The following is a 24,347-nucleotide window of genomic DNA, read 5'->3' as shown; positions in this document are numbered from 1 at the left end:
AAATCCTCAAATAAACTATTATGTAGAAAGTCACACAACTGATTGGGAACTGCTTTCTCAAGGATCTTAAAGAGAAAGGGAAGGTTAGACATAGGTCTATAGTTGGCTAAAACCCTTGGCTCAAGAGTGGGCTTTTTAAGAAGAGGTTTAATTACAGGTTTACAGAGGTTTAATTATTTTAAAAGACTGTGGTACATAGCCTGTCAAAAAAAGACTGATATTTGATCATATCTAGTAAAGAAATGCTAACTAAGGGTGACACTTTAAGCAGCCTAGTTGGGATGGGGTCTAAGAATGGTACTAAAAGTTAGTTGAAGAAGGTCGATAGGAGAAAAACAGTCTAAATATATATCAGGTTTTACAGTTGTTTCTAAGGTTTCGGTGTTTGAAGATAAATCTGTACCGGTTGAATTCAGGACGTTATGAATTTTTTTCTCTAATAGTTAAAATTTTATTATTAAAGAAACTCATGAAGTCGTTACTACTGAGGGCTATAGGAATACATAGTTCAATAGAGCTATGACTCTCTGTCAGCCTGGCTACAGTGTTGTTTTATTTTCCTCTATTAATGATGAGTAGTAAGCTGCTCTGGCATAATGGCGGGCCTTCCTATATGTTTAAAGACTATCTTGCCAGACTAAACAAGATTCTTCCAGATTGTTGGAACGCCATTTTCTTTCAAGTTTTAATATTGTTTGCTTTAATTTGCTGTTTGTAATTTGTTATACCATGGAGCTAACCTACTTTGTTTAATTATCTTTTCTCTTTTTTAGAGGAACGATAGAATCGAGTGTTAATCGCAGTGAGCCTGTAGCACTATCAATTAGATGGTCAATTTGGGAGTCCTCTGTTATATTGAGACATAACACTGAATTAAATGCAGATGGGATCGCTTCCTTGATTTTAGCCATAGCACTATCAGATATCTAGAGTAGGAGTTTTTGTCTGCAGTTCAAAAGTTATTATATAATGGTCCGACAATGAAGGAATCTGTGGAAAGACTACTAAATGTTCAATTTCAATGCCGTATACCAGAACAAGGTTGAGGGTGTGGTTAACAGTGAGTTGCTTCATGTACACTCTGACAAAAGCCAATCAAATCTAATAATGAGATAAATGCAGTACTAAGGCTATAATTTTCAATGTCCACATGAATATTGAAATCACCTACAATAATTAATTACTTTATCTGTTTTAAGGACTAAACTTGATTAAAAAAAACCTCTGAGAATTCAGATACAAATTTAAAATAAAGGACCATGAGTGCGGTACACTATAACAAATAGAACTGGCTGTCATGTTTTCCAGGTCGGGTGAGAAAGACTAAGGACAAGGCTTTCGAATGAGTTATAATTTAGTTTAGGTTTAGGGTTGATAGGCTTGAGTCGACGATGGCTGCAACTCCACCTCCTCGGCCAGTACCTCGAGGCATATAAGTATTAATATGACATGTTTCAGTGAGACAAAATAAGTCAATATGATTGGTTTCATTAACTGAAGTGGTTGTGGGGGCAGACACTGTCACTAAGGAGTTTTGGGTGGGTAACTGCTCTGGAAGTGCAGAGAAGCATGTAGGACTGCAACTCTACCTCCTCCTCTAATAAACTCAGCCAGATTTCTGGCTATGAGAGCTGCTCCATCCAAAGTGGGATGAATGCCGTCTCTCCTAATCAGACCAGGTCTTCCCCAAAAAGTCCGCCAATTATCTACAAAGCCCACATCGTTTGCTGGACACCACCTCGACAGCCAGTGGCGGAATGAAGGCATGCGGTCATCACTGGTCAGGTTTGGCAGGGGCCCAGAGAGTCCGACATTGTCTTTGCATATGTACACACTGACTCAACATTAATTTTAGTGACCTCCAATTGGCATAATCGAGAGTCATTACCGCCGACATAAATAACAATCTTACTGTATTTACGTTTATCCTTAGCCAGCAGTTTCAAATAGGATTCTACGTCGCCCGCTCTGGCCCCAGATCTACATTTGACTATGGCCGTTGGTGTCGTTAACTTCACATTTCTTAAAGTGGATCTGCCAATATTCAGAGTAGGTTTCTCAGTGGGTGTTTCGCTGAGTGGGGAGAACTTGTTAGAACCGTGGGCTTCTGCTTAGGGTTATGCTTCCTTCAGACAGTCACCCAGCCTCCCTGGTTTCCCAGCTGCTTGGGAGCTGCCGGGAGACGGCTAACAGGATCTACCTCTGGTTGGTAGAAGCTAATGATTGAGTATTAATGATGAGTTCCCATGGTGCGGAACCGCGTTTCCAATACACTAAGCCTCGCCTCCATTGCTACAAATAAACTGCATTTATTACATGTACCATTATCTCTAAAGGAGGCAGAGGAATAGCTAAACATTTGACACACCGAGTAAGAAAGAGCAGGAGAGGGAGAGAGAGAAGCCATTGCTAGCTGCTAAACTAAAGAACGGTAGCTAGCAAAAATGAATAGCGTGTAAACTATGGGATTAGCGAGAAAGCCGTTAAAAGAAGGTGAGAGCTGTGGTGCTTGAGCAAAACTAGTGTATGTTTAAATGTATAGCAGATAATTAGTCACTATAATCAAGAATCAAACAAAATTAACTGAGATGAGCTAGAGCAGCAAAAATACGCTACCAGTAAAATACACCGGTGACCAGAAATGAGACAATACGCTTACCGCAGCACGTTGGATGGGATATAGATGAGTATATGGGATTAACCTATATTTATCAGAGGCACATGATAAATACTGGCCCCCTCCCAGTCTATGCGAAATTGAAGAGCAGTGGCCTTTTCTCTTCACTAAAAGAAGTCTCTCCGCTGTAATTTCCAAACGCTTACCAACATTGATGTTGATATGTGCCTTCATGAAGCTTTTGTTACCAAGGGCAGGAGGATCTTGAAGTTTTTCCAAACCCAGAGACTTCAATGGAACAAAGTGTGAAAGCCCAGAGATGAACAACCACCAGCCCGCTTCCGCTGCCATCCTTCTGTTGAGGAAGTTCTTCCAACAGAAAGAGGATGAAGTTCTTCATCTTGACAGATGTAATAGCACTTTCATTCTTTTTAAAGTTCTTACACCCTCACTCTCAGTTCAAATCTCACATTTTTTCTTAAACAGAAATTACTTGCAATATCTGAGAGGCTTTTCTTTTTTGGTTTGCAGCCAACCTCAACCAAGATGTCCATTGAGCAGGAGGTGACATTGCCATCATGCTAGGTACAAGAAATAGTTTAAAGGAGAGGAGGATGTTTTATTAGCACTTTATGTTGTGGTATTCTGTGACATGCTGCAAATGAGATGAAGATGCCTTTGTTTTATGGAGTAGTTTGATGTCTTCAACCCATTGGATGGTCAGCATTGAGGGAACGGTCTTACCAGCTGTATGACTTTGCCGGTGCCTTTGCCGTCTTCGTTGGCTTCTTGTTCAATCTGGAGTATCAAGAGTCAGCATCCACTACACTGGAGATGGTACAGAGGTAAGTAATTCTCTCATTTAATAGGTAATGTACATATATGGACTGCATGAACAATCCATATACTTACTAAGAGAAAACAACCAGAATGGGGTGTACAGAGCCCTATTACTGTGGTAACTGACACTGTGAACCTGACCTGCTTGCTGGCAGGTTTTCTTTAACAAATCTTGAGTTTCTCTCTGACTCTTTCCTCTCACAGAGGCCGACACACTGATATGGACTGAAAATGAGGAAATAAAACAAAGTGCGTTAATTAGCTGAGATTAACTGTATGTCAGAATCAGAATCCTGGTTCGATCTTAGTTTGTTACTCAGGACTATCTGAAGTTACTGCTTTGATGCGATTTCTGCCCCTTACATTCATCAAGTCACCCTCAGCTCAGAATTAAATCTCACTGTGACTGCACACAAGACAGCTGTCAGTTTGTTATAGCAGTTTCACTAAAATGTTTATTGCACACATATAATCTCAGTTTAAACAATAAAAATCGCTATTAAGCTTTAGACATGTTGGATCAGTGAATAATTATCTCACATTCATGATGTCATTGGTCGCACTGATGACTTAAAGATGACTGCTGTATGTTAATATGAAAATTTAAGACCTGTTTTTCTGTCAAGATTCTTCGTAAGGATCAACCCAGATGAGGGCACCAAGTGCACGGCCAAAGTTGGTACAAGCCGCAAGACTGGAGGAGTTGTCCAGAGAAAAGTGACAAGCATCAGCTCCTGGGTCACCAGCTTCCTCCAAGGGCTCACCGAATTTGATTGGTAGACATCAAACTAGGTAAGCATTTTTGCAGGTGATGTACTTTAGTAAACAACAACAAAAAAATTATAAGACTCCTGTTAAGAAAATTCAATTTACCAGTACGATTAACAGTCCAGCTGTTTCATTGGGTAAGCTTGCCTTCAAATAATGTTACAATAGGGCAGTACACTGCCTGCTCCCACATCAACAGAATTAAATGCACCAGCATCCTATATTTACCACTTGTGTCAGCAAAGGCCGCTGTTATTCAACAAAAGTTACATAGTGTTAAGTGTTAATAATTTTAGTTAAGATATATACTGTGGTAAATTTTGAAATGGATTTTATTATGGATTTTTCATGTTTATACAGATGTTTCAGAGAATGTATGGACACCAAAATATGCCTCAAAGGCATGGAAAAGTCATGGAAATGTATGGTAAAAATGTGTATGAATCCTGAAATTAGAAAATTCCATCAAACAGGGGAAAAAATTGTTGAACTGTGCTGGGACCGAGAGGCAGTAAAAGAAATGGGAAAAGGCAGCCACCTGAATATCTGTAGAGGAAAAACCCTGTAAAACTACTAATATGGTGACTGATGTGTTACTTCCAATACTGCTGTATTTTGTGCTGTTGCACAAGTTGTTAGTCTGTCCATCAACAGTTTAGATGAGAGAAACTCATGACCATTTCTCTGCATACCAGTGCCAACGAGCCAGTACGGAGGTCAGGCTACGACCTGTGCCTGTAGGCTAACAGATAAGCTAAACCAACTGTGATGTGTTTTGTTACATTCCTTTTTTTTTTTTTTTGTTCTCTTTCTGTTCTGGAGACATTCATTCATTCTTAGGTTGTACGTAGAAGTTATATCATTTGACATTTTGGTCCAGTTCTGATGAAACTTTAGGGGTGATGCAGCTTGTTAACAGACCTGCAAACCTTGGGGTAATAATATGACAATCTTGTAACAGATGAGTCACATAATTTTGCCCAATGTAGTTTTCCGTTTAACTGAGCCTATTAGTTGGGGTTTTACCAGGGAGTAGTTGGCTGGACTGTTTGCGTAGGTTTTATGACTGGTTGTTTGATAAGACCAAGTTACGAAACATCTGGGGTCCTTTCTGTTTGGGGGGGCTAAGAGGTTATGAACCTAAATGAAGTAATGACTGTTTCGCTTTTTAGTGTTCAATTGACTTAATTCTTAAAGATACTGTTATATTGTTAGGATTTCATCAGGTGTCAGAAGTATTTTTATGCATTGTTGATAATGTTCAATTGACTTACTGTCAAATTAAAGATACTGTTATATTTTTATGATTTCATTGTTAGAAGTAATTTCATGCATTGTTGCATCACACTGTTCAAAAAGCCATTAAAAATGGATGTAATTAATAATGACTTAAGAATGCAAATGTATTACTGTTGTACATGTACTTACGTCACGTATTTGGAATTTATTCAATTCAATAACATTCATGTAAAATAATCAAAATAAAGATTTTGTACTGCCAGTGCCAAATAGTGTAATAGTAGTGTGAAACACAATTGCAGTAAAACTATTATGCAGCAAGATAATTACAGTATTAGTCAGCAAATTATGATTACAGTACAATTACTGTATGGTTATTATACTCCAAAACCAAGTTGCAGTAAGGGTATTATTATAATGAAACTGCGGTAAGGGAATCATACTGTAAAAAACATGTACAGTTAAGGTACTGTAAAAGGGTAGTTACAGTAACTCACTGGCAATAGTGTTGCCAGTGAGTTATGTTGCAAATGGAGCTGCTGTGCAAGAAACATTTCAGACTCAAGCTGACAAAGTATCATCATCATCATCCAGTTTCATCAAAATCAGTGAATAAAGTTATAAAAGTTGTGTGTTTTTGTACAGTAATCTCTGAGGTTTGGCTCCCAGCGCCGTCTATTGTTTTTCAAACCTAATTCTTGTCTCATTTCTGATCTGATGAACAGTAAATTCATCCAATTCAAATCAGTGAATACAGTTATAAAGTTGTGTTTTTGTACAGTAATCCAGTAATCAGTGAGGCCTGCCTGCCTTCTCGCCTTTGTGCCACAAGCGGACTACACACATGAGCAAAGCAGCAGAGCAAGTTTTTCAAACCAAATATTTACTATTGACTACAAAAAACACAGAAAAAACTATTTACAAACATGATATTTACATAATGTGCATGTTTTGACTGTCATGCCATGCTACAAAACAGTTTCTGTCCAGCTGCATGCAGAGGGCAACATCACATTTCGCGTCAGTTTCGTTTGCCTTGGCTTTGGCAATGTTCACATCTCTGACCCACGGTGGCTTTCGCACACGGCCCTGCTGCATGGACATCAGCAGTAGGTACAGGAAAGATGACCTGGAGGTTCCTAGGTAGGAGCTGTTCGGAGAGGCTTGCCACAGAGCTCAGCAGTCAGCTCCTCCATGAATCCCCACTTTGTGGGTTTTGCCTTCATGTACTGCGTCATCCCAGTTTTAGCCTTTGAGGTGACCATTCTTTCATCCACAGCCACGTCTCTGTGGGGTTGATTTAAAAAAAGTCTTGCATGCATTCTTGATGGTGTCCGTCGGGGGTTGTAGTTGGAGGAGTTTGTCATGGTCGGCTGTGCCCTTTTTTCTGTCGTTATGGACATCCTCATCAGGGTCACTAAGATGAAGGTTCCAAGATATTGCTCTGTATCTGTCCCGTAGCATGATTTGTGATGGAAGTGGCAAAGAAAAAAAGTAATTCTGCCTCCAGTAATCTGCGATGCTGTTGAGTTTCACCATGGCCATGTACAGAAGCAGCCCAATGTACTTCGCTAACTGTGTACTTCTTCGCCATTGTCTCTCCTCGTCGTCATTTTCTTCTTTTTCTTCTTCTTTGTGTTTTTTCACGGACTTTCTCTTTCCTCTCCATGTCAACTCATTGAAAACTGCAGTGTTTTTCTGCAGTTTAAGGTGACAGGTGGGTCCTTAGTGATTTCGTGAGTGTCCATTGGTTTGTTTCGGCCAATGCAGACGGATACACAAACCCACAAATTACGTATGGTAAGAGACAGACGAGAGCTTCCTTCTCTTCCTCCTAGCTCGCTGTGTGAGTCACGTACGATAAACATCTACAGTAGTAAAACGCAACATCCACATTAATGCAGCAGTAATGTTAATCCAGAAACATCAGATATGATAGGAAAACAGGACATTATTCTTCACTATGAATGAACATTAAGTACATTTTGCTGATAATACAACTTATATACTTCTACTGAAGTAAGGCTTAAATGCAAGATGACTTTTTACTTGTAGTGGAGTATTTTCACATTGTGGTATTAAGACTTTTAATTAAGTGAAGCATCTGAATACTTATTCTACCTCTGGTCAGCCACCATTTGCTTGCATTAACATTAAGTTTGTTGGCCAGCTGGCTTGCATTTGGAACAATTGAGGTAGCTAGCTAACTAGCAGCTAGCACAACAACTAGGATTGCCTATTTCATTTTATGTTAACTGGCAGAGACATCACATATCAGGACAAAATTACAAAAGAAAATTCAGTTCACTTCAAGGAGAGAGAGAGACAGACTACAGTAGCACAATACAAATTCCACATAGAATTTTTTAATAATAATAATGTAATTGTAGTGGTACTATTAAAGCCGGAGTATGGAACTTTTATCTCCCCCTTCTGGCAGTGAGAGTAATTACACAAACACTGTCGACACATGCTTATGATGTATGCCTACAGTGAGCTCACCCAAGGCTCGTGTTCAGAAATAGTTACAAAATAGAGACATTTCCACAGTTCCAAGACAATAATCCATTATTTAGGTAGAGTAAATATAATAGCTACATAGCCTATTCCAAATATTTTATCAACCTGTCCAAGAGCAGTAACAATCAGTCCCTTCTCTCATTGCTCTTCATTGCTTTCTTTTTTGACTGTAATCTTTCCTCTGAACGCTGAGTTTATTTTTTATCTGGAGCATCAGACACTTTTCTTGGATGCTGCTTAGGTTTTACTCCTAGTTGCTATAGCCTACGCGTTGCTTCGGTTGTTCCAGAGGCATGTAGAGAGAGTTGTCAACTCTGTTCAATTTCAATTCAAGTGGCTTCATTGGCGTGACTGCATATAATACAACGTTGCCAAAGCATATTAACACAAAAGAAACAATAAACAATTCTCAGTAATAAACGTTCTCTCCAATGGACCCTTCTTTTTTTACAGCAATGGTGGATTGCGGGTCTTCCTCTAGACCTCCTGCCTGGCAGCTCCAACCTCAGCATCCTTCTACCAATATATTCACAGTCTCTCCTCTGAACATGTCCAAACCACCTCAATCTGGCCTCTCTGACTTTATCTCCGAAACATCTAACATGAGCTGTCCCTCTGATGTATTCATTCCTGATCCTGTCCATCCTCGTCACTCCCAAAGAGAACCTCAACATCTTAAGCTCTGCTACCTCCAGCTCTGCCTCTTGTCTTTTCTTCAGTGCCACTGTCTCTAAGCTGTACAACATCGCTGGTCTCACCACTGTCTTGAACACCTTTCCTTTCATTCTTGCTGATACTCTTTTATCACACAACACACCTGACACTTTTCTCCACCCATTCCAACCTGCTTGCACTCGCCTCTTCACCTCTTTTACACAGTCTCCATTGCTCTGAACCGTTGACCCTAGGTACTTAAAGTCGTGCACCTTCTTCACCTCTGCTCCCTGTAACCTCACTGTTCCACCTGGGTCCCTCTCATTGACACACATGTATTCTGTCTTACTGTGGCTAAGCTTCATTCCTCTGTTTTCCAGAGCAGACCTCCATCTCTCTAGATTTTCCTCCACCTGCTCCCTGCTCTCACTACAAATCACAATGTCATCCGCAAACATCATAGTCCATGGAGATTCCTGTCTAACCTCATCTGTCAGCCTGTCCATCACCAGAGCAAACAAGAAGGGGCTCAGAGCCGATCCTTGATGCAGACCCACCTCCACCTTGAACTCCTCTGTCACACCTACAGCACACCTCACCACGGTCTTACAGCTCTCATACATGACCTGCACCACTCTAACATACTTCTCTGCCACTCCAGACTTCCTCATACAATACCACAGCTCCTCTCTCGGCACCCTGTCATACGCTTTGTCTAAATCTACGAAAACAATGCAATTACCTATGACCTTCTCTGTACTTCTTCATCAGCATCCTCAAAGCAAATACTGCATCTGTTGTACTCTTTCTAGGCATGAAACCATATTGCTGCTCACAAATGCTCATCTCTGCCCTTAGCCTAACTACTCTCTCCCACAACTTCATTGTATGGCTCATCAGCTTTATTCCTCTGTAGTTGCCACAGCTCTGCACATCTCCCTTGTTCTTAAAAATTGGCACCAGTACACTTCTCCTCCATTCCTTGGGCATCCTCTCACTCTCCAAGATCTTGTTAAACAAACTAATCAGAAACTCTACTGCCACCTCTCCTAGACACTTCATCAGGACCAACTGCCTTTCCACTCTTCATCCTCTTCAACGTCCTCCTCACTTCACTCTTGCTAATCTTTGCTAGTTCCTGCTCCACACCAGTCACCTCTTCTACTCTTCATTCCCTTTCATTTTCCTCATTCATCAGCTCTTCAAAGTACTCCTTCCATCTTCCCATCACACTCCTGGCACCTGTCAATACATTTCCATCCTTATCTTTAATCACCCTAACCTGCTGCACATCCTTCCCATCTCTATCTCTTTGTCTGGCCAACCTGTACAAATCCACCTCTCCCTCTTTAGTGTCCAACCTAGCATACAAGTCCTCATATGCTCTTTGTTTGGCCTTTGCCACCTCTGCCTTCACTTTACGCTGCATCTCCCTGTACGCATGTCTACTCTCTTCAGTCCTCTCAGTGTCCCACTTCTTCTTAGCTAACCTCTTTCTCTGTATACACTCCTGTATACACTCCTTTCTCTGTATAACTTCCTCGTTCCACCAACAAGTCTCCTTGTCCACTTTCCTCTTTCCAGATGACACACGAGTACCCTCCTACCTGTCTCCTTGATCACATTAGCTGTAGTGGTCCAGTCATCTGGGAGCACTTCCTGACCACCCAGAGTCTGTCTCAGCTCCTCCCTGAAAACTACACGACATTCTTCCTTTTTCAACTTCCACCACTTCGTCCTCTGCTCTGCCTTTGTCCTCTTCATCTTCCTCACCACCAGAGTCATTTTAGACACTACCATCCTGTGTTGTCTGGCTACACTCTCCCCTATCACTACTTTACAGTCACTGGTCTCTTTCAGATTACAACGTCTACACAAGATGTAGTACACGTGAGTGCTTCTACCTCCACTCTTATATGTCACCCTGTGTTCCTGCGTCTTCTGGAAGAAAGTGTTCACTACAGCCATTTCCATCCTCTTTGCAAAGTCTACCACCATCTGTCCTTCTGCATTCCTGTCCTGAAGACCAAACCTGCCCATGACATTCTCATCACCTCTGTTCCCTTCACCTACATGCCCATTGAAATCTGCACCAATCACCACTCTCACCTCTGGGGATGCTCAAAATCACTTCATCTAACTCACTCCAGAATTTCTCCTTCTCTTCTAACTCACATCCTACCCGTGGGGCATAACCACTCACAACATTGAACATAACCCCTTCAATGTCCAGCTTCAGACTAATCAACCTGTCTGATACTCTTTTCACCTCTAGAACATTCCTCACAAACTCCTCTTTCAGGATAATTCCTACTCCGTTTCTCTTCCTATCTGACCCATGGTAGAACAACTTGAACCCTGCTCCTAAGCTTCTAGCCTTGCTACCTTTCCACCTGGTCTCCTGGACACAGAGTATGTCCACCTTCCTTCTCTGCATCATGTCAATCAACTCTCTAGCTTTCCCTGTCATAGTCCCAACATTCAAAGTCCCTACTGGCAGTCCTACATTCTTAGCTTTCCTCATCTCTCTCTGCCTACGAACACACCTTCCTCCTCTCCTTCTGCGTCTTCGACCAACAGTAGTCCAATTTCCACCGGTACCCTGTAGGTCAACAGCACCGGTGGCAGTCGTTGTTAACCCAGGCCCCGACCGATCCAGTATGGAAGTCATTGTCACGATTCGCATTTTTAATTTGGCATGTGTTTTACGTCGGATGCCCTTCCTGACACAGCCCTCTGCATTTATCCAGACTTGGGACTGGCACAAGAAGACACTGGCTTGTGCCCCTTGCGGTTGCATTGCAGTGTTGTAGTGCACATAGTGTAATAAGGTACTATGAGCTCTTTAAGATATGATAGTGCCTGACCATTAAGAGCTTTGTAGGTGAGGAGAAGGATTTTAAATTCTATTATGTATTTTACGGGGAGCCCATGCAGAGAAGCTAATATTGGAGAAATATGATCTCTTTTCCTAGTTCTTGTCAGTACACTTGCATTTTGGATCAACTGGAGAGTCTTTTAAGGGATTTATTTGGGCAGTCTGATAATAAGCAATTGCAATAATCCAGCCTAGAAGTAACAAATGCATGGACTAGTTTTTCTGCATCATTTTGAGACAGGATGTGCTGATTTTTGCACTGTTACGTAGGTGAAAAGGCAGTCCTTGAAGTTGGTTTCATGTGGGAGGAAAGGATCCTGATCAAAGATAACTCAGAGGTTCCTTACAGTGGTGCTGGAGGCCAGGACAATGCCATCTAGAGTAACTATATCTAGATCTAGATCAGTCTAACCTGACCAATAGGTTTTTGTGTATGGGGAACTCATTCTCTGTTTTGACAGAGTTTCGTTTCATCTCAGGAAATAGTGGGGGGGATGGAATCATGTTTCTGTGAAAGTGAGGGTGTCACGACTCCCATAACCCCCGCATGTGTGACGTGCCCATCAACAAGTGTACCTGCCCATGAATCTCTGTTATGAGAGAGAGAGAGAGAGAGAGAGAGAGAGAGAGAGAGAGAGAGAGAGTGTGAGAGAGAGAGAGAGAGAGAGAGAGAGAGAGAGAGAGAGAGAGAGAGAGAGAGAGAGAGAGAGAATTTGCACCATTGTGGTTGAAGAAATCAGTAGGATAACATCAAGCTCAGACAATGGTGAGTATATCTTCCTTTTTTGACAGATTAAAGACTTTATCTAATAAACTCTGGTGGGGATTACTTTACCATCATTAGCATATTTTTCCAAAGTTGTAACATTGGCAATAATTATGGATTGTGCAATCCAAAGCTTTTTGTAAAAAAAAAAAAGAGGTTTTAATAGGGGCAAAGGAATGCATTGATGCAAACATATATTTTATTGTAGATTTTTATGAGTGGAGTGGGGGTACAAATATGAAATGTAAACCTACTCTCCACTAAAAGTACCTGTAGCACAGGAATCATAAAACCAGACACACCCATACTTGTCAATAACATTTGAAATCTCAGTCACTTTGTTATTATATTACTTTATATTTAAGTTGCAAAGTGCCCTAAACTTTGCAAACTTTCAGACTGTGCCAAAATCTGTGAACATACATAGCTAGGCACTACAGGTAAAACTAGCCATTGTTACAATGCTGTCATTCAGTAAAGGCAAAGAGCAGTGCAGGTAAAAAAACAAAAACAAGCCCAAATTCACTCACAGACCTTTGATTTCTGGTTCTCTTCATCCAATTCTCTTGTGAAGATTACTAACACACACACAAGTTTGCAAAACATTTATCATAACTGCAAGTGATAGTATAGATGAGTATAGATTTCACACAAGAGTATTCAGCTTACAATATTAGATACTAAGATATAATAAGATCACTTTGTCCAAATTCACTCACTTAAATCGTTTTGGTTTTATTTGCTTGGGTTTTGAGATATCTATCTCTGAGATTTCAGAAAGGCATCTCTGGAAACAGTCAAAAATGATATGTACCTTGCCAAGCTTTTATGGGTGATAAACCCCATGGAGTGGATTATACCGTGATGGATGTTTCTTGATTTCTTCCTCTGGGAACTTGTCAATATCTCCACTATAGCAAATTAAAGGTTTAAATGCATTAAACTGATTATATCGAATGATTTTGGTGAGAGGACGGAGCAGATTTACACTCACCAGATGAAACAACAATCTAATTTACGTTAATTTGATTTTAAAACGGGGCACCACTCCTTTACCAGGAGAAAGTCCTGTATAACAATTAATTAATTAATCAATTGAGTCTCAATCTGAAGTTGCTACAGAGTTCATGTCTTGGGACAGTGACCAGAATATTTCATACACACCAACACACAATAACCAAAGTTTTATAAATGTTTATTTAACTACTAACTGGGCTACACAATAAACTAATGAATACACACAACACAACTAGACACACAAATGAATGAATAAATGCAACCTTGAATGAATGATATGATGTCTTGTCAGTCTTTCTGTTCCAACAATCACCAACTCTGGTTTGGTCAAAATAAACCCTTCATTCACCAAAATATTATGGCTCTACGCCTCAGCTGGCAGCCGCAAAATGGCTGTAACAGAATCCTTGGGTACAAATGCGCCCGTCAAAGCCTACGTCCTCTAACAAAAAGGTCTCTCTCTATAGGGATCCTTTCCATAATGTTGTCATGTTGCATTTTAGAGGACGTAGGCTCTGATGGGCGCACCCCACCCCCACCCCCCTTCCCCAAAATCTCTCTCTCTCAAAACCTAACACGGCAGCGGCAGATGGCCGCCCACCGTTGAGTCTGGTTCTGTCCAAGCTTTCTGCCTCTTAAAGGAAGTTTTTTCTTGCCACTGTTGCCAAATGCTTGCTCATGGTGGGATTTGTTGGGTCTCTGTAAATAACATTATAAAGAGTATGGTCTAGACCTGCTCTATAGGAAAAGTGCAATGATGAGATAACTTTTGTTATGAATTTGCACTATATAAATAAATTGAATTTATGTCTCCTAATTAGACAGAGAGAGTTTATCACAAAACTTCCCAGGCTTAGTTCAACAAAATACAAACTTTCGTGTGTTGTTTCTGGATCATAAATTCAATGTTTCTTTGATTAAAATGGATCATATCATAACTATATAACTATAAATAAACAAACACCCTCCGACCTTTGGTGAAACACATCAAAGCCCACACCAGTTGGTATTACATGTGTACAGAGGGCATGCACATTTTCTTCTCTCTCATGTATGTCCATCAACTGTAGACATTTACTATAATCTATAGTATATTCTAAAATATATAAATAAAGGCTTTGTTACAACACTGTATATATTAATCAATTATTAATCAAATTACTTGCGACCAAATAGTGAGTTCATTCATGCACTAGGAACACGGGGAAGGGAAATGTCACGCTACCCTGTGTGCTCCAGAGTGTATATGCAAATAGGAGTGCCATTGCACGGGAGCGGCAGAGAGCTTCTTCATACAATGGGCACCCTTCCACAGGAATGTAGGTGCTGCAGTTAAAATGACTGTTACCTTGGGATGGAGGTAGGCTGGTGACAAAGTCCATGGCTAGGTGGGACCATGGACGACTGGGAACTGGCAGAGGGCGTAGCAACCCAGCAGGGGGACGATGACACAAATGTCTGAGTGTCCGCCTCTATGGTGGGCCACCAGAAATCCCTCTTTAGTAGGTCCAGGGTGCGGTTGATACCAGTTTGAAGTGTGCGCCCATAGAAGTACTTGGGAACGTGCAGTGTCGGGTACAAATAGACGGTCAGACGGTGTTTGCTGGGCCTCCCTCACCTTAGCCTCAATCCCATGTGATCGCTGCAATGATGCATGAGGATGGGAGGATAGAGTCTGGAACAGTGGAGGAGTCTTCAGCCGTGTACTGGCAAGAAAGGGCATCTGGTTTGATGTTCCTAGTTCCCAACTTGTAGGTGAGGGAAAAGTTGAAGCGGCTGAAGAACAGAGCCCACCGAGCCCGTTGAGCCTCTTGGCCGACTGAATGTAGGACAGGTTCTTATGGTCGGTTCACACAACAAAAGGCAACTTGGACCTCTCCAACCAGTGTCTCCACTCTTCCAGTGCCAGTTTGACAGCGAAGAGCTCTCTGTTTCCATCGTCGTAGTTCCGTTCCGCTGGGGTTAGTTGATGGGAGAAAAAGGCACAGGGATGGAGCTTGTGATCAGAGCTGGACCACTGAGAGAGCACCGCCCCCACGCCAGTGTCCGAGGCATCCACTTCCACCACAAACTGCCGGGAGGAGTTTGGTTGAGTGAGGATGGGCGCTGAAGAAAAGAGTTCCTTGAGCCTGCTGAATACGAGGTCTGCCTCCGGGGTCCAATTGTACAGAACCGATAGCGAGGTGAGTCTGGTTAGAGGTGCTGCAACCCTGCTGTAGTTGCATATGAAGCGACGGTAGAAATTAGCGAAACCCAAGAACCGTTGCAGTTGCTTGCGGGTGGTTGGTTTGGGCCACTCAGTCACAGGTCTTACTTTTTCCGGGTCTGTCCTCACCTGCCCGCTCTCGATAATGTAGCCCAAGAATGTCACGGAGCTGGCGTGAAAATGCCCGAGGCATTGTGTGGTCTGAGAACCATTTTCACTATTGAGCATGAGGGACTACACCGCCTCTTCACTGTGATGTTGTTCCGACCTCGATAGTCGATGCAGGGCCGAAGGGATTTATCCTTCTTGGCCACGAAGAAAAACCCTGCACCGACTGGAGATGACGAGGAGCGAATGATGCATGCTGCCAGAGACTCGCAGATGTATTTCTCCATAGCCTCCATCTCAGGACGAGACAGGTTATACAACCAGCTGGAAGGGAGAGTGGCACCAGGAATCAGATCGATGGCTCAGTCGTCGAGTGTTGGTGCCATCTGTCGGTGGGAGTGCGGATTGCAGGTATGTAGAGAGGTAGATCGTACTCCATCTTATGATTTTTCTGGCCGACCAGTCAATGTGTCGATTATGAAGTCGAAGCCATGTGTGTCCTAGAACCAGTGGGGAATCAGGAGATGTACAGTGATGTGAAAAAGTACTTGCCCCCTTCCTGATTTCTTTTTTTTTTTCATCTTTCTCACACTTAAATGTTTCAGATCATCAAACAAATTTAAATATTAGTCAAAGATAACACAAGTAAACACAAAATGCTTAAATGAAGGTTGTAATTATTAAGGGAAAACAAAATCCAAACCTACATGGCCCTGTGTGAAATAGCGATTGCCCCCTAAACCTAATAACTGGTTGGGCCACACGCAGCAAAAAACAACTGCAATCAAGCGTTTGCGATGACTTGCAATGAGTCTTTTGCAGTGCTGTGGTGGAATTTTGGCCCACTCATCTTTGCAGAATTGTTATAATTCAGCCACATTGGAGGGAGCCCTCCAACTGCATTTTGTTTACTTGTGTTATCTTTGACTAATATTTAAATTTGTTTGATGATCTGAAACATTTAAGTGTGACAAACATGCAAAAAAAAAAAAGAAATCAGGGAGGGGGCAAACACTTTTTCACACCACTGTAATAATGTTAAGTTGGATGGTTTCACAGTGATTACCAGATAGGATTAGGGTGACCGGTACAGTACAGTGAGTAACTCGGGCAATGAGCCTGCCATCCAAAGCGTTAGCGACGGGGGATTTCTCTAGGTGCTCCAATGGGATTCTCCTGGTCCAGGAAACTGCCATTGGTACCCGAATCAAGAAGAGCTGGTACTGAAAATGAGTTAGTCTGGTGACAGATTGTAGCTGGTGACAGGGATGCGGCTGAAACAGATGTATGACTCACCACTACCCCCACAGCTAGTGGTGAGTTCCATCTTTTGGCCGAACGGAACAGGATTCCTGGAGGTGACCAATTGTAGTGAAGTAAGTAAGTACAATATTTGACTCTGAGATATAGTGCAGTAGAATTAAGAAAATACTCAAGTAAAGTACCTCGAATTTGTACTTAAGTACAATACTTGAGTAAATGTACTTAGTTACATTCCACCACTGCAGAGCGGACATTTTCGCAACAGACAAATCATCTCTAGTACCTAACGTTACCGCCGAACTAGCAGTAGCAGTGAACGACTCGATGGGCATAGTACTTTTTCGAGTGCTAACATAGCGCTTGTGCTTTTCAGATTTCATGTGAGAATCCGTGCTTTAAAAGCCATTGTCCCAAGTTTGAATGTTTTGCAACAAAATTCATATCACGGCTAATATGAATCGCTGGATGGTTTCAGCTAGCCACAATATTAATCATCCTACAACCACTTCTCATTGAATTTGCATTTATCCATGGCTGAGTCTGCATTGCTTGCATGTGTTCATCTATTTCAAGTACTCACAGATTCACTCAATAGTCTGTAATATTTATCTGCTCAAAATCTGGTTCAAACACATATAGCAAGTAATATTTAAAGGTTAGGTTAACATTTTTCAACTACATATACACTAGTCATGATTTCTCTTCAATCTGGCCTTAAAAAAGAGCCCTTTCTAATGTAGTTCCCAAAAAAGAGATGGTAGACTAAATCCACAGTCCTTGTTCTGTGCAAAAATGCCCAGCTGAAGCTTCTTGTCAGCGTTCAATAACTATTTCAATGTACATATGGATGTGAATACTGTCTAAAGACTTGAAAAAACTCCTTTAATGTATCAATTAATTTTCTAGCTGGTCAATTTATATTATTTTTCCTATTTTATATACTGTTGGGCAGTTTAATCTGTAACAACGTATCATATTTGATAACCTGATCATATGTTGTATACAAAAAATTTAGGCCCAGCAGAGCTAATGATAAAACACGGTGAAAATTTGTGCAGTGTCTTTAGTTTGCAATCACAAGTACAGGTGTTTCTGGACATTTTGAACCTACAAAGAGGGGATTGATCTTTATTTTATATATATATATATATATATGTCAAAGGAGCTTCACACGGGGGACCCGGGTTCGAATCCACTTCTGGACGCATTGAGCAATGACCATCAGCCAGTGGAACGGCTGGATAGCTCAATTTGGTAGGCCACGGGACATTCACACGGGGGAACAAGGGTTCGAGCGCAATGAGCAATGACCCATCATCCAGTGTGGGTCCTTAGGCAAGACCCTTCACGCTGCTGCCTACCTCATGATGATGAGTGACAATGTGTGACAATGAATATATGACATGCCGGCTCAGACGTCGCCCGGCCAAACAAGGTCTGTGTCAGGTGTTGGGGAACCAGGGCATCGAGACGACACTGGAACAAGACGGAGATGGGCGAGATGCGATAATAAGGCTCTGTTGGAATGCTACTACTCCAGTAACCCTAGTCAGAGGTGTTACATGCACAGGATGTGGAATGAATGGTTACTTCGAAACCCACAATCAAGGCTTACAGCGAAGCAACTAGTAGCTCAGTGTTCCAACATCCACAAGCGGCAACTGCTATCACAACTTGAGATTGACGAGCTACAACACAAATGCTACGGCAAGGGGGAGCCAGGACTACAGGTCAGAGGGGAGCAACCAGCAGCTCCCCAACCAGAGATTGGGTACGAAGCCCCAAGAGAAATCACGCTGAACGAGGCAGCGACTGACCTGAAAGATAAGATCATGGCGAGGATGAATACAAGGCAACCCGACGCCAACTACAACGGCTAAGTGAAGTACCATCAGAAAGTCTCCTAGAAGATGTGAATGCAGCATTGAGAGCGATCACTGAAACCAATGAGCTGATATACGCCTCAGCAGCAGTGATCCTAGAGATGCTTGACTACAAGAGCAACCATGGGAGCCATGAGAGACAGTACCCACCATGGAGGCAAAAATCAAGGAGGCCCGGAGAGAAGTGAGCCAACTGACAGAGGCTGAGAGTGGTCTGAACTCCCTCAGCCAAATAATCAACAAGACTGGCTATGGATACCAACTCAGGAACGGGGCCACCATCAGTCACCTCCTCTACATGGATGACATCAAGCTATACGCTAAGAGCGAGCGGGACATCGACTCACTGATCCACACCACCAGGATCTACAGCTCTGACATTGGGATGTCATTCGGGCTTGAGAAGTGCAGTCGAATGGTGACAAAGAGAGGGAAGGTAGTCCACACAGAAGGGGTCTCACTCCCAGAAGGAACAATAGCAGACATTGAGGATGGTTACAAGTACCTTGGAATACCACAGGCAAATGGCAACCTCGAAGAGGCAACAAGGAAAACAGCAACTGCCAAATACCTCCAACAAGTAAGGCAAGTCCTAAGAAGTCAGCTCAATGGCAATAACAAGGCCCAGGCAATAAACAGCTACGCCCTGCCAGTGATCAGATACCCTGCGGGAATAATAAGGTGGCCAAAGGAAGAGATACAGACCACAGACGTTAAGACACAAAAGCTCCTCACCATACATGGAGGGTTCCATCCCAAATCCAGCACTCTGAGACTGTACGCTAGCCGTAAGGAAGGCGGCCGTGGACTAGTGAGTGTGAGAGCCACTATCCAGGATGAAACATCCAAGATCCACAAGTACATCCAAGATAAGGCCCCAACAGATGACGTGCTCAGGGAATGTCTCAGGCAATGGGGAACAGAGGAAGACGTGCTGGAGGAGGGACCATCATGGGAGGACAAACCCCTACACGGGATGTACCACCGGAACATAACTGAAGTGGCTGATATCAAGAAGTCCTACCAATGGCTAGAGCGGGCTGGATTGAAGGACAGCACAGAGGCACTCATCATGGCTGCACAGGAGCAGGCCCTGAGCACCAGAGCAATATAGGCCCAGATCTACCACACCAGACAAGACCCAAGGTGTAGGTTGTGCAAAGAGACCCCTGAGACAATCCAGCACATAACTGCAGGGTGTAAGATGCTGGCAGGAAAAGCATACATGGAGCGCCATAACCAAGTGGCTGGCATAGTGTACAGGAACATCTGCACTGAGTATGGACTGGAAACCCCGAGGTCAAAGTGGGAAACACCTCCAAAGGTGGTAGAGAATGACCGAGCCAAGATCCTGTGGGACTTCCAGATCCAGACTGACAGAATGGTAATGGCGAACCAGCCTGACATCGTGGTGGTTGACAAACAGCAGAGGAAAGCCGTTGTGGTTGACGTGGCGATACCAAGCGATGGTAACATCAGGAAAAAGGAACATGAGAAACTAGAGAAGTACCAAGGGCTCAGAGAAGAGCTGGAGAAGGCCTGGAAGGTGAAGGCAACAGTGGTGCCCGTGGTCATCGGAGCACTCGGGGCAGTGACCCCCAAACTGGAGGAGTGGCTACAGCAGATCCCTGGAAGAACACCAGACATCTCGGTCCAGAAGAGTGCAGTACTGGGAACAGCAAAGATACTGCGCAGAACCCTCAAGCTCCCAGGACCCGAGCTCGAAGGATGAGACCACCCGCGGAGGGTGAAGGACAAAGTTGTTTTTTTATATATATATATATATATATATATATATATATATATATATATATATATATATACTGTAACCATATACTGTAACCATAACTGTAACTTCAAATGTCTGGCTTTATAGGCAACACCTGAATGCTATGCTCCTATATCTATCCTGTGCATCAGCTCAGGACATCCTCGCTTTCATTGTCATGTTATTCAGGGTGTAGATTATGGTTTATCCTTTTATCTTTTCATGTGACTCGAGTTTTGGATGCGCCTGAACACATGGTGTCCCATTTGAGTCTTATCCTGGTTTAGTTTATGTAAAGGACATTCCATCTAAATTCTAAATTCCCACAGGATGTTATCATTTGATTCAGTGAAGGCCATGTATATATTTTGTGATGATAGTGCTGGCTGTCAATTTGTGACATTGAATTGAATTAGAACATTGGTGAACAGTGATTGCGTTCTTTGCAGTACGGGTTCATCAACAGCTGCCTCCAGTCTCTGGTGATGGAGAAGTTTGGCCAGGAGACCTGGGACAAGCTGAGGTTTGGGCACATATACACACATATAATCAAGTCATTTTTATCTCATGCTGATTTAGAGAGGGTAATTATGCTTTTATTTCATCTCGTCTAGACTATTGCAACTCCTACTGATTAAAAGTATTTAGAGCACAGAAAGGTCTAACCTCTAGTTATATTGCTGATCTTGCACTGGCTGACATCTGCACTGGTTACCAGTAAAGTTTAGAATAGATTTTAAGATCATACTGATTACTTTTAGAGCACAGAAAGGTCTAACCCCTAGTTATATTGCTGATGATTGCACTTTCTCTATTAGGGTGCCTGCCTGAGGAAATTAGGCTAGCAAAATCAGTTTCATCTTTTAAATCCCTTCTAAAAACTATATATAAACTGGCTTTTACGTATAGTTTTTGATCTGTTCTTAATAGTATCTCTGTTTGTTGGTGTATTTTTAGCTGTATCTGTTTACCTCATATATTACCTTTATTTTTATTCTGTATTGCTACTGTTTGGGGTTTTACTGTATGTAAAGCACTTTGTAAACATTGTTTTTTGAAAAGTGCTATAAAAAAAGTCATAATTATATATACTAATGGATGCCAATGGCTGTCGGGATCAAGATGATGATTACAATGATGTTGACAACTTTATGTACAAATTTAATAAATCATGGTTTTTGCATAGCTCTCTACCAGGGGCCCACGATACCTTCATGACATATACGGTTTACGACGATATCCTAACCCTCAGCCTGGTGCAAGAGGCCTGTTCTCTGCTGGGTAAGAGTTCAAATCCCTTATGTCTTTGTAGGAGCTCCAGTATTTCCATTAATTTTGTTGCCATTTTTGGTGCTAGGCTTCCATTGCTATCTGCTCTGTACATATCAGACATCACATTTTGCAATGCAAATTCCAACTAGAATTTTTAAAATAGTAGAAATGTAATAGTAGTGTTAATATTAATAAATTAATAATAATAGGAATGACAGCTATAGGAATAATAATGACAGTATTAGTAACAGAGCCAATAACAACAACTGTAGTAGCAGCAGGAACACAGGGGCAGCAAGTGGCCCACAACTAAAGATCCAGTCTCTGCAGCTCCGGAGGCAGAAATACCTGCTGAAAGTGACAGAAGGAGAGAGGAGAGAAACGAGAAAGCACAGAACTACAGGAGAGAGAAGATGTCGAGTTAGTAACATGCAGTAATGGGATAAAAATGCATACAAATGGAGAGTGAGAAAAGGAGAGTGGAAAGAGGTGTATCATGGGACGTCTCCCGGCACTCTAGGCCTATAGCAGGATAACTATGGGATAGTTCAGGGCTCACCCAAGCCAGCCCTAACTATAAGCTTTATCAAAGAGGAAAGTCTTTAGCCTACTCTTAAATGTGTAAATGGAGTCTGCCTCCCGAACCCAAATTGGGATGTGATTCCACAGGAGAATAGCTTGATAAGGGAGCCAGTGCAGAGAAACTAATATTGGAGAAATATGATCTCTTTTCCTAGTTCTTGTCAGTACATGTGCCGCAGCATTCTGGATCAACTGGAGAGTCTTAAGGGACTTATTCGGGCAGCCTGATAATAAGGAATTACAGTAGTCCAACCTTAAAGTAACAAATGCATGCACTAGTTTTTCGGCATCATTTTGAGACAGGATGTGCCTGATTTTTGCAATGTTGCGTAGGTGAAAGAAGGCAGTCCTTGAAGTTTGCTTGATGTGGGAGTTAATGGATAAATCCTGATCAAGGAAGATAAGAAGGTTAGCTCCGTGGTATAACCCCCAAACCCGCAAATTAAAGCAAACATCACGAAAACTTGAAAGGAAATGGCCTTCCAATAACCTGGAAGAATCCCGTTTAGTCTGGCAAGATAGTCTTAAAATATATAGGAAGGCCCTCAGTAATGCCAGAGCAGCTTACTACTCATCATTAATAGAGCAGAATAAAAACAGCACTGTAGCCAGGCTGACAGAATCACAGCTCCATTGAACCATGTATTCCTATAGCTCTCAGTAGCAATGACTTCATGAGCTTCTTTAATGATAAAATTTTAACTATTAGAGAAAAAATTCATCAAGTCCTGCCTATAACTGGTGCTGACTTGTCTTCAAACACAGGAACCTTGGAAACAGCTGTAGAGCCTGATGTGTGTTTTGGCTGCTTTGCTCCTGTCAACCTTCTTCAGCTGACTTTGACGATTAATTCATCTAAGCCATCAACCTGTCTCTTAGACCCAGGCTGCTTAAAGACGTTTTACCCGTAATTAGCACTTCTTTACTGGATATGATCAATCTGTCTTTATTAACAGGCTATGTACCACTGTCCTTTAAAGTAGCTGTAATTAAACCGCTTCTTAAAAAGCCCACACTTGATCCTGGGGTTTTAGTCAACTATAGACCGATATCTAACCTTCCATTTCTTTCTAAGATCCTTGAGAAAGCAGTCGCCAATCAGTTGTGTGACTTTCTAAATAACAATAGTTTATTTGAGGATGTTCAGTCAGAGTTTAGAGTGCATCATAGCACAGAGGCAGCACTGGTGAAAATTACAAATGACCTTTTAATTGCATCAGACAATGGACTTGTCTCTGTACTTGTCTTGTTAGATCTTAGTGCTGCGTTCGACACCATTGACCATCACATCCAATTACAGAGACTGCAACATGTAATTGGCATTAAAGGAACCGCACTAAGCTGGTTTAAATCCCATCTATCAAATTGATCTCAGTTTGTACATGTTAACGGTGAGTCCTCCGTGCACACCAAGGTTAGTCACGGAGTTCCACAAGGTTCTGTGCTTGGACCGATTCTATTCACCCCATATATGCTTCCTCTAGGCAGTATTATTAGGAAGCACTCCATAAAGTTTCATTGCTATGCAGATGATACCCAATTATATCTATCGATCAAGCCAGATGAAACTAACCAGGACATAAAGACCTGGATGACCTGTAGCTTTCTGATATTAAACTCAAAGCGCTTAATGGTCAGGCACCATCATATCTTAAAGATCTCATAATACCATATTACCTGACTAGAACACTGCACTCCCAGGATGCAGGGTTACTTGTGGTTCCTAGAGTCTCCAAAAGTAGAATGGGAGCCAGAGCCTTCAGTTATCAAGCTCCTCTTCTGTGGAATCAGGTCCCAGTTTGGGTTCGGGAGGTTTAAGAGTAGGCTAAAGACTTTCCTCTTTGATAAAGCTTATAATTAGGGCTGGCTTGGCTGAGTCCTGAACCATCCCTTAGTTATGCTGCTATAGGCCTAGACTGCCGGGAGACTTGATGCGCCTCTTTCCTCTCTCCTTCTCTCCCTCTCC

The 24,347-nt window shown here is 42.1% G+C and overlaps 1 protein-coding gene across 1 annotated transcript in view; it reads left to right on the top strand.

Moving 5' to 3' along the window:
- Positions 1 to 2,487: 2,487 nt before the first annotated feature.
- Positions 2,488 to 24,347, top strand: part of LOC122872199 (guanylate cyclase soluble subunit beta-2-like) — a 69,559-nt gene continuing 47,699 nt past the window's right edge. The window contains exons 1-6 of the mRNA XM_044188113.1: positions 2,488 to 3,027; positions 3,149 to 3,202; positions 3,312 to 3,462; positions 4,084 to 4,249; positions 20,977 to 21,050; positions 21,714 to 21,808. Of these exons, the coding sequence (XP_044044048.1) occupies positions 21,013 to 21,050; positions 21,714 to 21,808 (133 nt within the window). The 5' untranslated portion in view covers positions 2,488 to 3,027; positions 3,149 to 3,202; positions 3,312 to 3,462; positions 4,084 to 4,249; positions 20,977 to 21,012. The remainder of the gene's footprint in view (positions 3,028 to 3,148; positions 3,203 to 3,311; positions 3,463 to 4,083; positions 4,250 to 20,976; positions 21,051 to 21,713; positions 21,809 to 24,347) is intronic.

This window comes from Siniperca chuatsi, linkage group LG24 (assembly GCF_020085105.1).
Source record: "Siniperca chuatsi isolate FFG_IHB_CAS linkage group LG24, ASM2008510v1, whole genome shotgun sequence".
Lineage (NCBI taxonomy): Eukaryota > Metazoa > Chordata > Actinopteri > Centrarchiformes > Sinipercidae > Siniperca > Siniperca chuatsi.
The sequence above is the reverse complement of the archived record's forward strand: the minus strand, read 5'-3'. Positions and strand labels throughout refer to the sequence as shown.